At 42.2% G+C, this 14,983-nt stretch overlaps 1 protein-coding gene across 1 annotated transcript; it reads right to left on the reverse strand.

Moving 5' to 3' along the window:
* Window positions 1-4,181: 4,181 nt before the first annotated feature.
* Window positions 4,182-11,202, reverse strand: LOC138975967 (uncharacterized). The gene is made up of 4 exons (XM_070348743.1): window positions 11,082-11,202; window positions 9,006-9,180; window positions 6,740-6,918; window positions 4,182-5,544 (listed from the first exon to the last, which is right to left on the reverse strand). The coding sequence occupies exons 1-4, from the start codon at window positions 11,110-11,112 to the stop codon at window positions 5,177-5,179; spliced, it is 753 nt and encodes a 250-aa protein (XP_070204844.1). The 5' UTR covers window positions 11,113-11,202; the 3' UTR covers window positions 4,182-5,176.
* Window positions 11,203-14,983: the final 3,781 nt, after the last annotated feature.

Here is a 14,983-nt window from a genome sequence, read left to right on the forward strand (position 1 = left end):
CTTGGTGGCTTAAAAATTAATTAATGACTTTGGTCATTAAAAATCTGAAAATTGTAAAAAATTATTGTTTTTATAAAACGATCCAAATTTACGTTCATCTTATTCTCCATCATTTTCTGATTCCAAAAACATATAAATATGTTATATTTGGATTAAAAACAAGCTCTGAAAATTAAAAATATAAAAATTATGATCAAAATTAAATTTTCGAAATCAATTTAAAAACACTTTCATCTTATTCCTTGTCGGTTCCTGATTCCAAAAACATATAGATATGATATGTTTGGATTGAAAACACGCTCAGAAAGTTAAAACGAAGAGAGGTACAGAAAAGCGTGCTATCCTTCTCAGCGCAACGAATACCCCGCTCTTCTTGTCAATTTCACTGCCTTTGCCATGAGCGGTGGACTGACGATGCTACGAGTATACGGTCTTGCTGCGTTGCATTGCGTTCAGTTTCATTCTGTGAGTTCGACAGCTACTTGACTAAATGTTGTATTTTCGCCTTACGCGACTTGTTTTTTACTATACATGTATGAGTGACAGAATGTTTTTCTTACCTATGCGCCTGAAGAGATCATACCGTGGTGGTAAACACGATCGTTTACGCAACAACATTATCGTTTAAAGGCACACTCCTTCTCGTGAAAATATAATTTAATGGCTCAGATCCGCCCAAGCTTTTACACGGGATAAGACCACCCCTCCACTTACCAAACACCAACACCCTGACTGCTCGTTGTAGTAAATTGGAATCATTTGATAAATTGATTTCTTTTAAAGCCTCTAGTGGCTTAATTTTTACGAAATTCGTTCATCGAAAATTCTACCGGCGTACAGACAGCACCCAGGCAGTTAATTTTTAGTTTATCCCATGTAAAAGCCTGATTAGGTCTGAGATGGCCAGCCCAATTGTGTTCACAAAACTCACCTGACCCGTGCTGAAGGTCATTTCCTCTCTGTTGCCATAGAAACCCCTGGAAACCGCTACCAACATGGGCAGGTGGTAGCGGTAAAGGTCCGACAAATGTTTGGCCGTGTACTCATCCTTCTTGTTGAAAATGAACTCGTAATTTGCCATGGTTGTCTTGACTGTCCGCTACCAGACGCATGCACTATGCTGGTAGAGGGTGGTTGTGTTTTCACTCTTGACTCCTGGAGGAAAATATGACAAAGGTGCACAGGTCTGATGACAAAACGACTACGAATTACGCTCTGCTGCTGTTGCTGCGATTATATCTACTGCGGCAATTGTATTGTGTGGGGAGATTTATATAGCGCTTGACGTTCTCTAGGCGCTTTACATATTAATTTCTGCCGTGTGAAATGAATTTTTTTACACAATATATCACGCATTCACATCGGCCAGCAAACCTCAAGCCTATTAGGGCGAGCATTCACCTTTCACGGCCTTTATTCCAAGTCACACGGGTATTTGGTGGACATTTTTATCTATGCCTATACAATTTTGCCAGGAAAGACCCTTTTGTCAATCGTGGGATATTTAACGTGCACACCCCAATGTAGTGTACACGAAGGGACCTCGGTTTTTCGTCTCATCCGAAAGACTAGCACTTGAACCCACCACCTAGGTTAGGAAAGGGGGGAGAAAATTGCTAACGCCCTGACCCAGGGTCGAACTCGCAACCTCTTGCTTCCGAGGCAAGTGCGTTTACCACTCGGCCACCCATACCTGTAGCTGCTTCTTCTTCTTCTTCTTAATAATAATGATAACATGGGAGATTTATAGAGCGCTTGACATTCTCTAAGCGCTTTACAATGAATTGGTGAGAGGTCAAGGCAGGTGAAGTAGCCCGCACGTTGAACATCTCTCATGTTGGGTATTTTCGTGTTTCTATAACCCACTGAACTCTGACATGGATTACATGATCTTTTCCGTGCGCACTTGGTCTTGTGCTTGCGTGTACACACGAAGGGGGTTAAGTCACTAGCAGGTCTGCACATAAGTTGACCTGGGAGATCGGAAAAATCTCCACTTTTAACCCACCAGGCGGCAGCGACCGGGATTCGAACACACGACCTTCCGATTAGGAGACCGACGTCTTACCACCACGCCACTGCGCCGGTCTTGTCTTCTTCTTCTTCTTCTTCTTCTTCTTCTTCCTTGTTCGCTTCTCTGTCGCTGTCACTAACACTACTACTGCTGCTTCTGTTGTTGCATTTTCTTCCGCTTATATTCCTGCTGCAGCTACTGGCGTAACTATTGTATTAATATTGCTGTTGATGTTACTAAATCCAAAAACAAAGAGACTGCCAACGTTCCAATTTTCAGAATCAAAAAACACAAAAAACAAAAACCGTTGGATCGATATATTTGTGAATGTAATGGTTTTTGTCAACAACAAACGTTCCAACGACTTACCTTTCTTGTGTTTTTTTTTTAATTGTTGATGTTACTGCTTCTGGAGATAACATTCGACAAACGAACCGTTCAGGCCTGGACCCTAGTGTAACACCTTCTGATTCTCAAACAGTTTTCTTCCTTCCAGAATCGACCAAAACTCGCTCTCCGTAATGCTCTTTTCGAAATGAACACATATGCTGTGGTCGCCTTAAATAGAACTTTCCAGTAGTTAACTGTTTTTATGTGAAAATCACACAAAAGAATGAGCAAACCATGAGCAGTTTGATTGCATTTGACAGTTTGTGTGTGTGTTTGTTATCACACTACAGCTACTGCACTGTTAACCCACCCACTTGAGTTTGACTGGTTGGCCGATTTGTGAAGTGCCTCGTCTTTTTCCTTTTGGGGGTAATTTATGCTTGTGTAATAAGACACTTCACACGATCACTGATCCGATTCTTTTTTTCTCTTCCTGGACGACGTGCAAAAATGTGTCTTAGAGATATTTGTTTTTCTTTTCACTGAAGTGCTATTACTCTGGAAGTTTGTCGCGCACACCGAATCACTTGAAAACGCTTCATAAAAGAAGACTTGATTAATCTTGTCAACTTTGCCACATAATTAAGTCTTAGTGTCCAAAACTTTCCGCTTTAATTTAGGCGTTTGAATGCTGTGCCTTTTCTTTCGTCAAGAGAGCGATGACGAAGACCGCTTGGATTTTAGCTCATCGGAGTGCTTTTGCAACTGAACCCACCAGAACAAAATATGGTTAAAGTTACCTTCTTCTCGTGTACACGATTTTATACACCACCGTAGATTTGTTATGTTATATGAAGTCTTATTACGCGCGCGTATCTCCAGACTCGGACTCAAGGCGCAGGGATCTATTTCATGCCGTGTGAGATGGAATTTTTTACACAATACATCACTCATTCACATCGACCAGCAGATCGCAGCCATTTCGGCGCATATCCTACTTTTCACGGCTTATTATTCCAAGTCACACGGGTATTTTGGTGGACATTTTTTTTATCTATGCCTATACAATTTTGCGGCCAGGAAAGACCCTTTTGTCAATCGTGGGATCTTTAACGTGCACACCCCAATGTAGTGTTACATTTGTATTTGATTTGATACACCTAGTCATTATTCGGGGAGAGGGGGCGTGCGTTCGTGCGTGCGTGTGTGCGGGTGTGTGTGTTTTCTTGTAATCATTCATTTTATTACAGGTCCGAATAATGACTAGGTGTATCAAATCAAATGCAAATGTAACCAGGATTTGTTTGTTTGTTTGTCTGTTTGCTTAACGCCCAGTCCACCACGAAAGGTGATATCAGGGCGGTGCTGCTTTGACATTTAACGTGCGCCACACACAAGACAGAAGTCGCAGCACAGGCTTCATGTCTCACCCAGTCACATTATTCTGACACCGGACCAACCAGTCCTAGCACTAACCCCATAATGCCAGACGCCAGGCGGAGCAGCCACTAGATTGCCAATTTTAAAGTCTTAGGTATGACCCGGCCGGGGTTCGAACCCACGACCTCCCGCTCACTGGGCGGACGCCTTACCACTAGGCCACCGTGTTGCGGTGGATTTGTTTGTGTCGCGTCTTCTACGAGCACAAACAGAAAAACAAACACGCGCGCGCACACATGCACACACATGCACACACACACACACGCACACACACACACACACACACACACACACACACACACACACACACACACACACACACACACACACACAAACTCACACACACACTGACACACGCGCGCGTAGAAGCGCCTACGCATGAACCTGAAGACACAAATTTGGGTTTATCTTGCATGTTTATTCACTGCGTTCTTTGCGACACAAATTCACAGTATGCCCAGACACAGGGACCGCAGTATACCATTGAAAACACACGTGACGACCAAGACCAATAACATCGAAGCAAATCATTTAAAACAGTACTCTCAGTGCAGTTCAACTTGGCATCTGTAAATTACCATCAAATCAGGGGTAGAAAAGGATATGCCTCTTTTTCCTCTGAACGATGGAACTCAATTGTGAACAAAGGATCTGGATGGTTAGGTAAAAAGAAAACAAAAAGGCATATCGTATGAACCACTGGGTCTGTAATCTCTGGATAGTTAAGTGGGCTACATGGATGTCGACAACCATTCCAAGAGACAACTTTCACATACAGCCTTTGAAGCTACTGAACACTGTTCTGAACATACATACCTCAAAATTCACTCTACAACGGCACATACTTTCATGGTAAAATACTGACATGATTAGCCAGAAGCTAAGAAATACTGGCGGATTGAGGAACACATGTGAAGATGAGATGACACAAAAGATCTTTATTTGTAAAATAGAGACACATACGTTTAAACAAACAAAAAATGAACAAAAACCATCTTTCAGTAATACAAATGATGCATGACGACAGCAAAATTATTTCAGTTCGGCGATTTTAACCAATTTTAGATTCCAGACAGACATTCTTGAGCTCTAGCTTGAGAAGTCGGAAGAGCTAAGCTCAGAATCTGCACCAAAAGGTGAACCATGGTTCCGAGATGAGGTAAGACGCCGTTGAGGGATCTATACCAACGCCTTAGCGATTAGTTATGGAGGCTGTGAAACCCCATTTAAGAATAGGACCCTGAATCGATACCAACGTACTACAGTAATACAAGCAACAACAACAAATAGTCGGAGAGAGAGAGCATCAAAGGGACCACTTAAGTCATTGAAATTCTAGAATCTGTGCCGAGGCGAAACCAATGGTTCTTAGAAAGGAATCAAGCGCCCATTTTAGAACCTGTACCTGCGGCGAAACCATGGACCGGGCACTTCATTGCTCACTTGCTTTCCCTGGCCCTGGTTTCCATGCTGGGAATTCTGAGTGTACGGGTTCTGGGTCCCGTACTGGCTATTCTGCTGCGGTTGGTTGTTATTCCCGTACCGGGTGTTGGTTTGACTTCCCGACTGCAACCCGTCTTGCCCATACTGGCTGCCTTGGCCGAAACTGTCTACGGTACCAGTGGGACCCACGAGTCCTTGACCTTGACCGTATTGACTTGCTTGTTCTTCTTCCCCTTCCCTCACCGGGCCGAAGCCGCAAGGAGGGGAGACAACCTCAGGCTGGCTGCATCGCTGGTTTTCTTCGTCGTACACGGTTCCTTGAAAAGAGGAGAGGAGAGAGGATGTAGATCTATATGACAAATCTCAATCACTCAAGCAGCCAATTATTCAATCAACCAGATCATCCATCTATTCATCCATCCATTTAACAGCTTATGAGTACAACATTATTTCAGCCCATTGCATTGTTTTGGTTCATTTACCATCATACCATCCATCTCTCCATCAGTACCGAAGAAATTCAGACCATTGCATTGTTTTGGTTCATTAACTTATTTTGTTCGTGAAGTTTCACATAAATATATTGCAGTTCTCTTTCTTCGCAATTTTTCGCCATGTGATTCCTCGCTCTAAAAGTCAAGGACGGCAGTTGAAGTAATCAAACCATTTTCAGAGAAAACAATCTACTTACAGATTGCGTAAATCTATCACATTCGGTGGGATATCTATTTGCATAATTAAATGGTGTGCTTATATCTAGACGTGGAACGGTTTACCCACAATCTCAATAAGCAGTCCATGAATACATCCATGGTCGGGTCGTGAGCTACTGGTGGAGTCAAAGTCAAGTCTGATACCACCCCACCCCTAGTCCTCCAAAGCCCAACCACCACCGCCAACTGCTGCGGCACACATCTCTCCCTATTTCTCAACGGATTTGCGGGTTATCTCATAAAATGACCCTTGAACAAATATCTGGGTCGGAATTCCGAGTACACTTTGTAAAATGTCATGTCTCAAATGCACTTGGGAAAATGTCATGTCTCTAATGCACTTGCAAAAATGTCATGACTCCAATGCACTTGGGAAAATGTCATGTCTCTAATGCACTTGCGAAAATGTCATGACTCAAATGCACTTGGGAAAATGTCATGTCTCAAAATGCACTTGCGAAAATGTCATGTCTCAAAATGCACTTGCAAAAATGTCATGACTCGAATGCACTTGAGAAAATGTCATATCTCTAAATGCACTTGAAAAAATTTCATGAATGAAATGCACTTGCAAAAATGTCATGTCTTTAACGCACTCACGAAAATATCATGTCTCAAATGCACTCGGAAAAATGGCATGTCTCAAATGCACTCGGAAAAATGGCATGTCTCAAACGCACTTACGAAAATATCATGTCTCAAATGCACTCGGAAAAATGGCATGTCTCTAAACGCACTGGCAAAAATATCATGTCTCAAATACACTTGGAAAAATGTCATTTCGCAAACTATATCGTACCTTCGGAACAGGCCTGGTAACCAAGGAAACGGCCATAGGAGCAGGTAAAGTAGTAGCTGCAGGCTGGCCTGTTGTCAAAGGTGTCGGGCTGGTTGTCAGGGATGCGGTGACCAGGGCTGTCTATGTACAGGCTGCAGTCAGGAGGGGTGCTTCCGCAAGGATATGGGGCGGTCGCAGGCCTGAAACAAACAACAACAAAAATAAAGATACCAAAAATATTTTTAGTGACTGGAAAATATGAGACATATTGACTGAAAATTTCAAATTTAGTGACGGAAAAATATGGGACGAAGACAGAAAGCGACAAATTTAGCGACTTGTGAATATGAGGTTAGAACACCCGTCAAATTTAGTGACAGTGGAAAGTGTGACATATAGACAGGGAACGCCAAATTTAGTGACGGAAAAATGTGGAACAATCACAGAACGGGTCAAATTTAGTCAGTGGCGGGAGAATATGGGACACTGACAGAAAAAAAATCACATTTCGTGACGGGAAAATATGGGACAATGACGGAAAATGTCACATTTAGTGACGCAAAAATATTGGGCACTGACAGAGAACGACAGATCTAATGACGGGAGAGTATGGGACACTGACAGAAAACGTTACATTTAGTGAAGGAAGAATAATAGGGGCGATGGAGAAGAAAAAAAAAGGTCTATTTTACTGATGGGAGAATACGGAGCACTGACAGAGAACGTCAATACTGACAGAGAACATCAATACTGTCAGATAACGTCACATTTAATGACGGGAGAATCTGGGACACCAACACCAAGAGAACGGCACATTTTCGTCATTTAGCAAAGGGAGAAAGTTTAATATAAGGGGCGACGACGGAAAACGTTCAAATTAGTGACGGGATAATTAAACTCCTAACTTAGTGACAGAATTTATTTGTTATATGATATACAAGCGACGATGATGCATTCTACTCACTAAAAGCACTATTTTAAGCTTTAATCAATCAATCAATCAATGAGTCTTATATCGCGCATATTCCGTGGGTACAGTTCTAGGCGCTCTGCAGTGATGCCGTGTGAGATGAAATTTTATACGGCCAGTAGATTGCAGCCATTTCGGCGCATATTTACCTTTCACGGCCTATTATTCCAAGTCACACGGGTATAGGTAGACAATTATTAACTGTGCCTAAGCAATTTTGCCAGGAAAGACCCTTTTGTCAATCGTGGGATCTTTAACGTGCACACCCAATGTAGTGTACACGGGGGGAGGTTCGGACACCGAAGAGAGTCTGCACACAAAGTTGACTCTGTGAAATAAATTTCTGCCGAACCTGGGATCGAACTCACGCTGACAGCGGCCAACTGAATACAAATCCAGCGCGCTACCAACTGAGCTATATCCCCGCCCATACACCACAGGCGCTCTTCTTCTTCTTCTTCTTCTTCTGCGTTCGTGGGCTGAAACTCCCACGTACACTCGTGTTTTTTTGCACGAGTGGAATTTCACGTGTATGACCGTTTTTTACCCCGCCATTTAGGCAGCCATACGCCGTTTTCGGAGGAACCACAGGCGCTCAATTCAGAAACTAAAGCACCCAGAAAATAACAACAACAGAGCAACATACAAGCTTGTGATATACTTACTCAGCGCACTCTTGTCGCGGCAAGCTTCACCATAGACGCTCAGTACAGAAAATAAAGTCACAGAAACAACAACAACAACAACAACAACAACAACAACAACAACAGAGCCACATACACGCAAAGGCAGATAGACAATAGACGAATTTCAAAATTAACTCTGTCGGGTTTGTATGACTTGTGAAAGAGTGAATATCCTTGCTTTTACTCGGACAAACATTGAATGGGACAATCTGTCTGAAACACGTGGACAGGAAGCACGTGGGAATTTATTTGTCCAACAAATTCGTGTACACTACATTGGGGTGTGCACGTTAAAGATCCCACGATTGACAAAAGGGTCTTTCCTGGCAAAATTGGTTAGGCATAGATAAAAAAAAAATGTTCACCAAAATACCCGTGTGACTTGGAATAATAGGCCGTGAAAAGTAGGATATGCGCCGAAATGGCTGCGATCTGCTGGTCGATGTGAATGCGTGATGTATTGTGTAAAAAAGATTCCATCTCACACGGCATAAATAGATCCCTGCGCCTTGAGTCCGAGTCTGGAGATACGCGCGCGATATATAAGACTTCATATAAAAAAAATATTCACTCTTCCGCGACCCATACAAAACCAGACAGAGTTATTTCCGAAAATGTATATATTGCTCACTCAGTGCAGCGCTGCTCGGCCCGGTTGTAGACGGTCCCGTTGACACAGTCCACCTGGGAGTACTGACCGCTCTCACACAGCCCGTAACTGCCGCAGCCCCACCACACCGCGCCCACCGCCACGGAGCAGTCAAAGTTGACGGCACCCCCGTTCCACGTCCCCGCTACACACACGCCTGCAAGAACACGTACATGTGCCAACCACGGTTGAAATCAGGCAAAGCCAAATCTTAGCAATTTTGCGGATTTCTTCGAGAACAATAAAAAAACCGAAAAAATGAAATTGCTTTCGAGTGCATGTTATTTTCACCTGTACTTTTCTTTATTTGGTGTTCAACGTCGTTTTCAACCACGAAGGTTATATCGCGACGGGGAAAGGGGGGAGATGGGATAGAGCCACTTGTCAATTGTTTCTTGTTCACAAAAGCACTAATCAAAAATTTGCTCCAGGGGCTTGCAACCGTAGTACAACGTATTACCTTACTGGGAGAATGCAAGTTTCCAGTACAAAGAACTTAACATTTCTTACATACTGCTTGACTAAAATCTTTACAAACATTGACTATATTCTATACAAGAAACACTTAACAAGGGTAAAAAGAGAAACAGAATCCGTTAGTCGCCTCTTACGACATGCTGGGGAGCATCGGGTAAATTCTTCCCCCTAACCCGCGGGGGGAATTTTCACCTGTAGATGTGTCTGTAACTAACATCATGTTTTATACTTTAACCCAGATGAGAAGGGACACAATAATTATAGTGTTTTTCTGCACATGCACATTTTTTTAATTTATTTTTTTATATTTTTATTTTATTTTATTTTTTTCTTTCACAAGAGGAGGCTATTCAATGATGCGCTCCTCCCTCACCCCGCCCCCCTCACCCCACCTTTCCCTGGACCCACGGGGTTATTTACTTTCATCAAACTTATTCTTCCTTGAAACACACCACACAAAAAGGTAACGTTCCAAAGTAAATAACAGCCCAGAAACTAAAGAAGAAAACATGAGGGACAAGGAAGCAAAAGAGAAGAAACAAAATTCTGATCTAAAAACATGGGGTCGGAGAGCTAGCGAACAAACAGAGGAAAAGAAGAAGAAAGAAAAAGAACCTGCATGGAAAGAATGAAAACAGACAAACGAAGATATGATATATGAAACACACACACACACACACACACACGCACACACACACACAGAGTGCCAAATTATGTATTAAGGGAGAAAAAGAATGATAACTAAAATAAAATAGTATGCAACTTGCCCAACGAAGAAACCAGTTATGATAAGGATTCAGGTTTCAAACAGTGTTTGCATCATAAATTAAAAAAAACCCGTAAACTGAAGATGTCAAGCCATTCTTTCCCATTCGCTCATTAAAAATCATATCCTGAAACTGTGTTTGTGCAACGGCCATTGTTACAAATGCTATTAGTAGTAAAACAATTAAGCAACATCAAAAATCCAGAAGAAAAAAAACACAAAAGAAGAACATGTAATTTTTTTGCAGCTTTTCTTTGGGCAAGAAAATATTGCAAAGTTTATATAATTGTTTTAAGACACAGAATCGTAAGAGGACCGGAAGCGGTGTATAAAAGAAAGACAAAAACATTATAAGATGTTTGGTGGCTTGTTGTCAGACCAGCTTTCTTGTCGGTACGAAGGGAGCATAATTATCGACTTCTGTTTCATCTTTATCGACCGAGACCGAGTTCAGTAAGTTTTTAGTATGTATATATGAGCCTTTTCTTTTAAGACTTTTCATCCGATTGCACAGTTTAGCTTCAAATTGACCATGAGTCGTCGCGGTAATTATCAACATTGATTGGGTCTTTGAGAGTCAATGTTTACAATCGTTGCAAACACGAATCTAAAGCTGCGATGGTTCTACATATCAAACAAACAGTCTGATTGGTCTTTACTTTGACAATCTATTTTTCACCTGAAGCTCAAACCCATTCACTACTTTGATTTGTTACATAATTATGAACATTGTTTTTTGTTACCCAGCTTGTTCTGAATACAAAAAATCGTGAAAATGATGACAAAACACATTACAAAAATTACTAAGGACTCACCTATCAAGGCCGAAAAGAATACGGCCAACATATTGCTGAGGTAGAATACAACGTTATCTATCTTCTGATTCCACACCTCCGAGACGACAGTTTCAGTCTTTTTCTCGCAACCCTGCGCTTATATACGCCGGGAGAAAAAATATCACCCTCCATTTTTTGCCCTCTACATGCTGCGAATTCCAAGGAATGTCTAGCTTATTAACGAAGGAAGGATCGCCTGGAAGGAGGGTCGTTATTGCGAATAACTGCATGAAGGGTTCTAAATGTCAACCTGTTTTTTGGCGCTGCTCTAATCTGTCCCAGGATCCGAGTCGATACAGGCACTGAAGTATCGGGCAAGTTCTTCTCAGACACGAACCGAAGGTGTCCGTTCGCGACACACCTTGCGCGAACTCACGCGCGGAGTAATCCCCGGACAAATAGTGCGCGCTAGTCTGCGCGGCATAACTCAAATGTTGAAACAGGAGTGCACTGTTCACCTTGGGAGTTCGAAGTGTGGTGCAAAGCGTTGTTTTTTAAGGCAGCTTTGGAGGTGTGAACTTTTCGTCAGTGTCCGAGCCAGTACTGCCTTGGATCGGTTTTCAGAAAACTGAGGCATGAAGTCTTTCTGATCACGAAGTTGGACAACACTGTTTTTTTGTGTTATTTTTGTCCAAAATAAAGAACTGCTACTGTCTTTTTGTTTCTGTCTTTTTTCCCCTTTCCTTTCTTTTTATTTCTTTTTTTACAACGTCATTTCTTTTGTTTCGTTTTTATAGTCGCCCTTGCCTTCTTCATTGTCTCACTCTTCACTTTTGTCCCGTCCTGTTTCAGTCATCGGTCTCTTCCAAATGCTGTAAAGGACACACACACTCACTCGGTGGTTCAGATATATATTGCGTACTATTAGTGACAATCATCTGGCGACATTGTCAGTGCTCTGTATTGTGTAAGCGGCTCTGTTGTGAAAGCACTATTTTTGGTCATAAAACTTAACCATCAGCAATCCATTTTAACTTTTGCTTGATTCTCGAGATATTTTAAGAATAGTTTCACCATCGGCGCAACGTGTAGCAGGTTTCTTGGAATCGAAGGGTACTTTCTGTCGAAGTGAGTTCTTTTGACAAAATTGGACAGCCTTGTCTATACCATTAAATGATAACACTTTAGGGAAAAGTCCTTGTCGTCTTTTCATTTGGTAGTACTGACAAAACCAAGACTCAACGGTTGGGGAGTTGTTGTTTGGGTGATTGTAGATTTGGAACCGTTACTTTTCGAAGTGGATTCACAGCGCGCGGCGCGTTGTGCAGCGTTGCGATTTACAACGCGCGGCGCTACGAGGAGCGCTGCGATTCACGACGCGCGATGTATTCTGCCGATACATTTCCTTCACAATCGCAAAGTTTACAACAGCTACATCTATCTGATCTTTTTGAGAAACGAAAAACAGAGCTCCATTCTCTCTCTCTCTCACTCTTTCAACTGAATTCCCAATATATCGCTGCGCCGAAAAACAATCCTTCTCATTGCGGTCAATCAGTGCGCATGCGCCAATCTTGGACTTACAAAATGCGACCCTTTGACCGATCGAACCATGGGTTAGGGTTCGGGTTAGGGTTAGGATTAGGGTTAGGATTAGGGTAAGGGTAAGGGTTAGGGTTAGGTTGTTCACGACCTGATTAATCTCCCCATGTTAGAGCATGCGCAGTTGACCGCAATGAGAAGGATTGTTCAGGCAGAGTTTTCAGTTCGTGACACCGGCCTTGAATACTTGGCAGTCATATCACTACATGTCATTGCATGGTTTCTACTATATGGAAAGGAGCTGAGTTTTTAAACTGGGATGACGTTTTTAAACAATTATCCGAGTACAGTGCCGCGGAACTGTTAATCGGTGTCACACCAGTTAACACTTCAGCAGCCATTTTGGAATTCACGCATGCGCAGATCGTTTTTTCAGTGGTTTTTTTCCTGGTTGATTTGAACGCGTATATTCAGTCTGCAGAAAGTGCAATTTTGTAGTCTTGCGGCCCTGAAGTTGCTTTTGAGTGTCCGGGAAAGAAAGAATGTTGCTGATAATCATGCATGTACAAAAATAAAGCTGCGCTGGTGAGAGCAATAGCCGCGCTCTGGGAATCGCTGCGCTGCACAACGCGCCGCGCTCTGTGAATCGCCGCGCTGCACAGCGCGCCGCGCTCTGTGAATCGCTTGCCGTTACTTTTTTCTGTTGTGAAACCATCACTAACAAAACTTAAGAAAACTTCAGTGCTTTCAGAAGTGGATTAAACTAGAAGTAGTTATCATTCGCTTGTGGTGCTTTTAAATGAAAGTTCTAAATGTCAACATACAAGTAAATCTGACTTCAAACAATGTAAATCGAAGCTTCCACGCGCTTTCTTTACATTTAAAGGGTGCCGCGCTTTTTGTGTGAAAAAAAGTTATATATATATATATATATATTTGCAAGCCAAAACTGGATACATATGGGTTTTTTTCTCCATCATTTCTGCTTGGTTCTTGGGGTAAATTAGAAAATAGTTAGTGATCAAACGTTGCAATAGATACTGACGTCAAAGCAATTGTATTGCATGTCTGAAGAGCAATCTAGCCCCTGTATTCTAGCAACGGTTTCGAGTTTATTTTTCACAGTTTATGCATGGTGCATATTTAAAAACTTCTTTTCAGCAAATTGGAAACAAGAAGGGCAAAGCCCATACGACTCACATGCTTGACCTTGACCTTTACATGACCTTGACCTTCAGCTAAACCTAGCAATGACATCATACACTAAGAACTGCTTTACACATTTTTCCTACCAAAATACATGTGACCTTGACCCAAGGTCAAGGTCATCCAAGGTCATCCAAGGTCATGCAACACAAAGCTGTTAATTCAAGACATAGGAAGTACAATGGTGCTTATTGGCTCTTTCTACCATGAGATATGGTCACTTTTAGTGGTTCACTACCTTATTTTGGTCACATTTCATAAGGGTCAAAGTGACCTTGACCTTGATCATATGTGACCAAATGTGTCTCATGATGAAAGCATAACATGTGCCCCACATAATTTTTAAGTTTGAAACAGTTATCTTCCATAGTTCAGGGTCAAGGTCACTTCAAAATATGTATACAATCCAACTTTGAAGAGCTCCTGTGACCTTGACCTTGAAGCAAGGTAAACCAAACTGGTATCAAAAGATGGGGCTTACTTTGCCCTATATATCATATATAGGTGAGGTATTAAATCTCAAAAACTTCAGAGAAAATGGGAAAAATGTGAAAAATAGCTGTTTTTTAGACAACATTTATGGCCCCTGCGACCTTGACCTTGAAGCAAGGTCAAGATGCTATGTATGTTTTTTGGGGCCTTGTCATCATACACCATCTTGCCAAATTTGGTACTGATAGACTGAATAGTGTCCAAGAAATACCCAACGTTAAAGTTTTCCGGACGGACGCCGGGACGGACGGACGGACGACTCGGGTAAGTACATAGACTCACTTTTGCTTCGCATGTGAGTCAAAAAGCAGCGTAAGCATTCATGTTTGGATTGTCCCGTCCAGTTATAACTTCTTGCAGTGAATTGGTGGGTTTTTTGTGTGTGTTTTTTTGTTTTTTTTGGGGGGGGGGGGGGGGGGGGGGGGGGAGGGACTCTGGGGTAAGTGTTCTTTCGAAATAGTGCTGTGCGCCAAACATGTTTGGGCCAGCAGAATGTGAAGACGTGTTTCGTGTCAGGATTTTTCTCTTTGCTGTGGTTGAATGGTGTGTGCTTACTTTTGCTGTCGAGAATACATTTTATCTACGTGTTGCACATACGGTACAAATTAAAAGACGGTCACATTCATAAATGCAGTCGGTCAAGGTGAAACATTTCTGTACGTAGGTACATATGAAACTGAGAACTATTGTGACTATTAAGG

This window comes from Littorina saxatilis, linkage group LG9 (assembly GCF_037325665.1).
Source record: "Littorina saxatilis isolate snail1 linkage group LG9, US_GU_Lsax_2.0, whole genome shotgun sequence".
Classification (NCBI taxonomy): Eukaryota; Metazoa; Mollusca; class Gastropoda; order Littorinimorpha; family Littorinidae; genus Littorina; species Littorina saxatilis.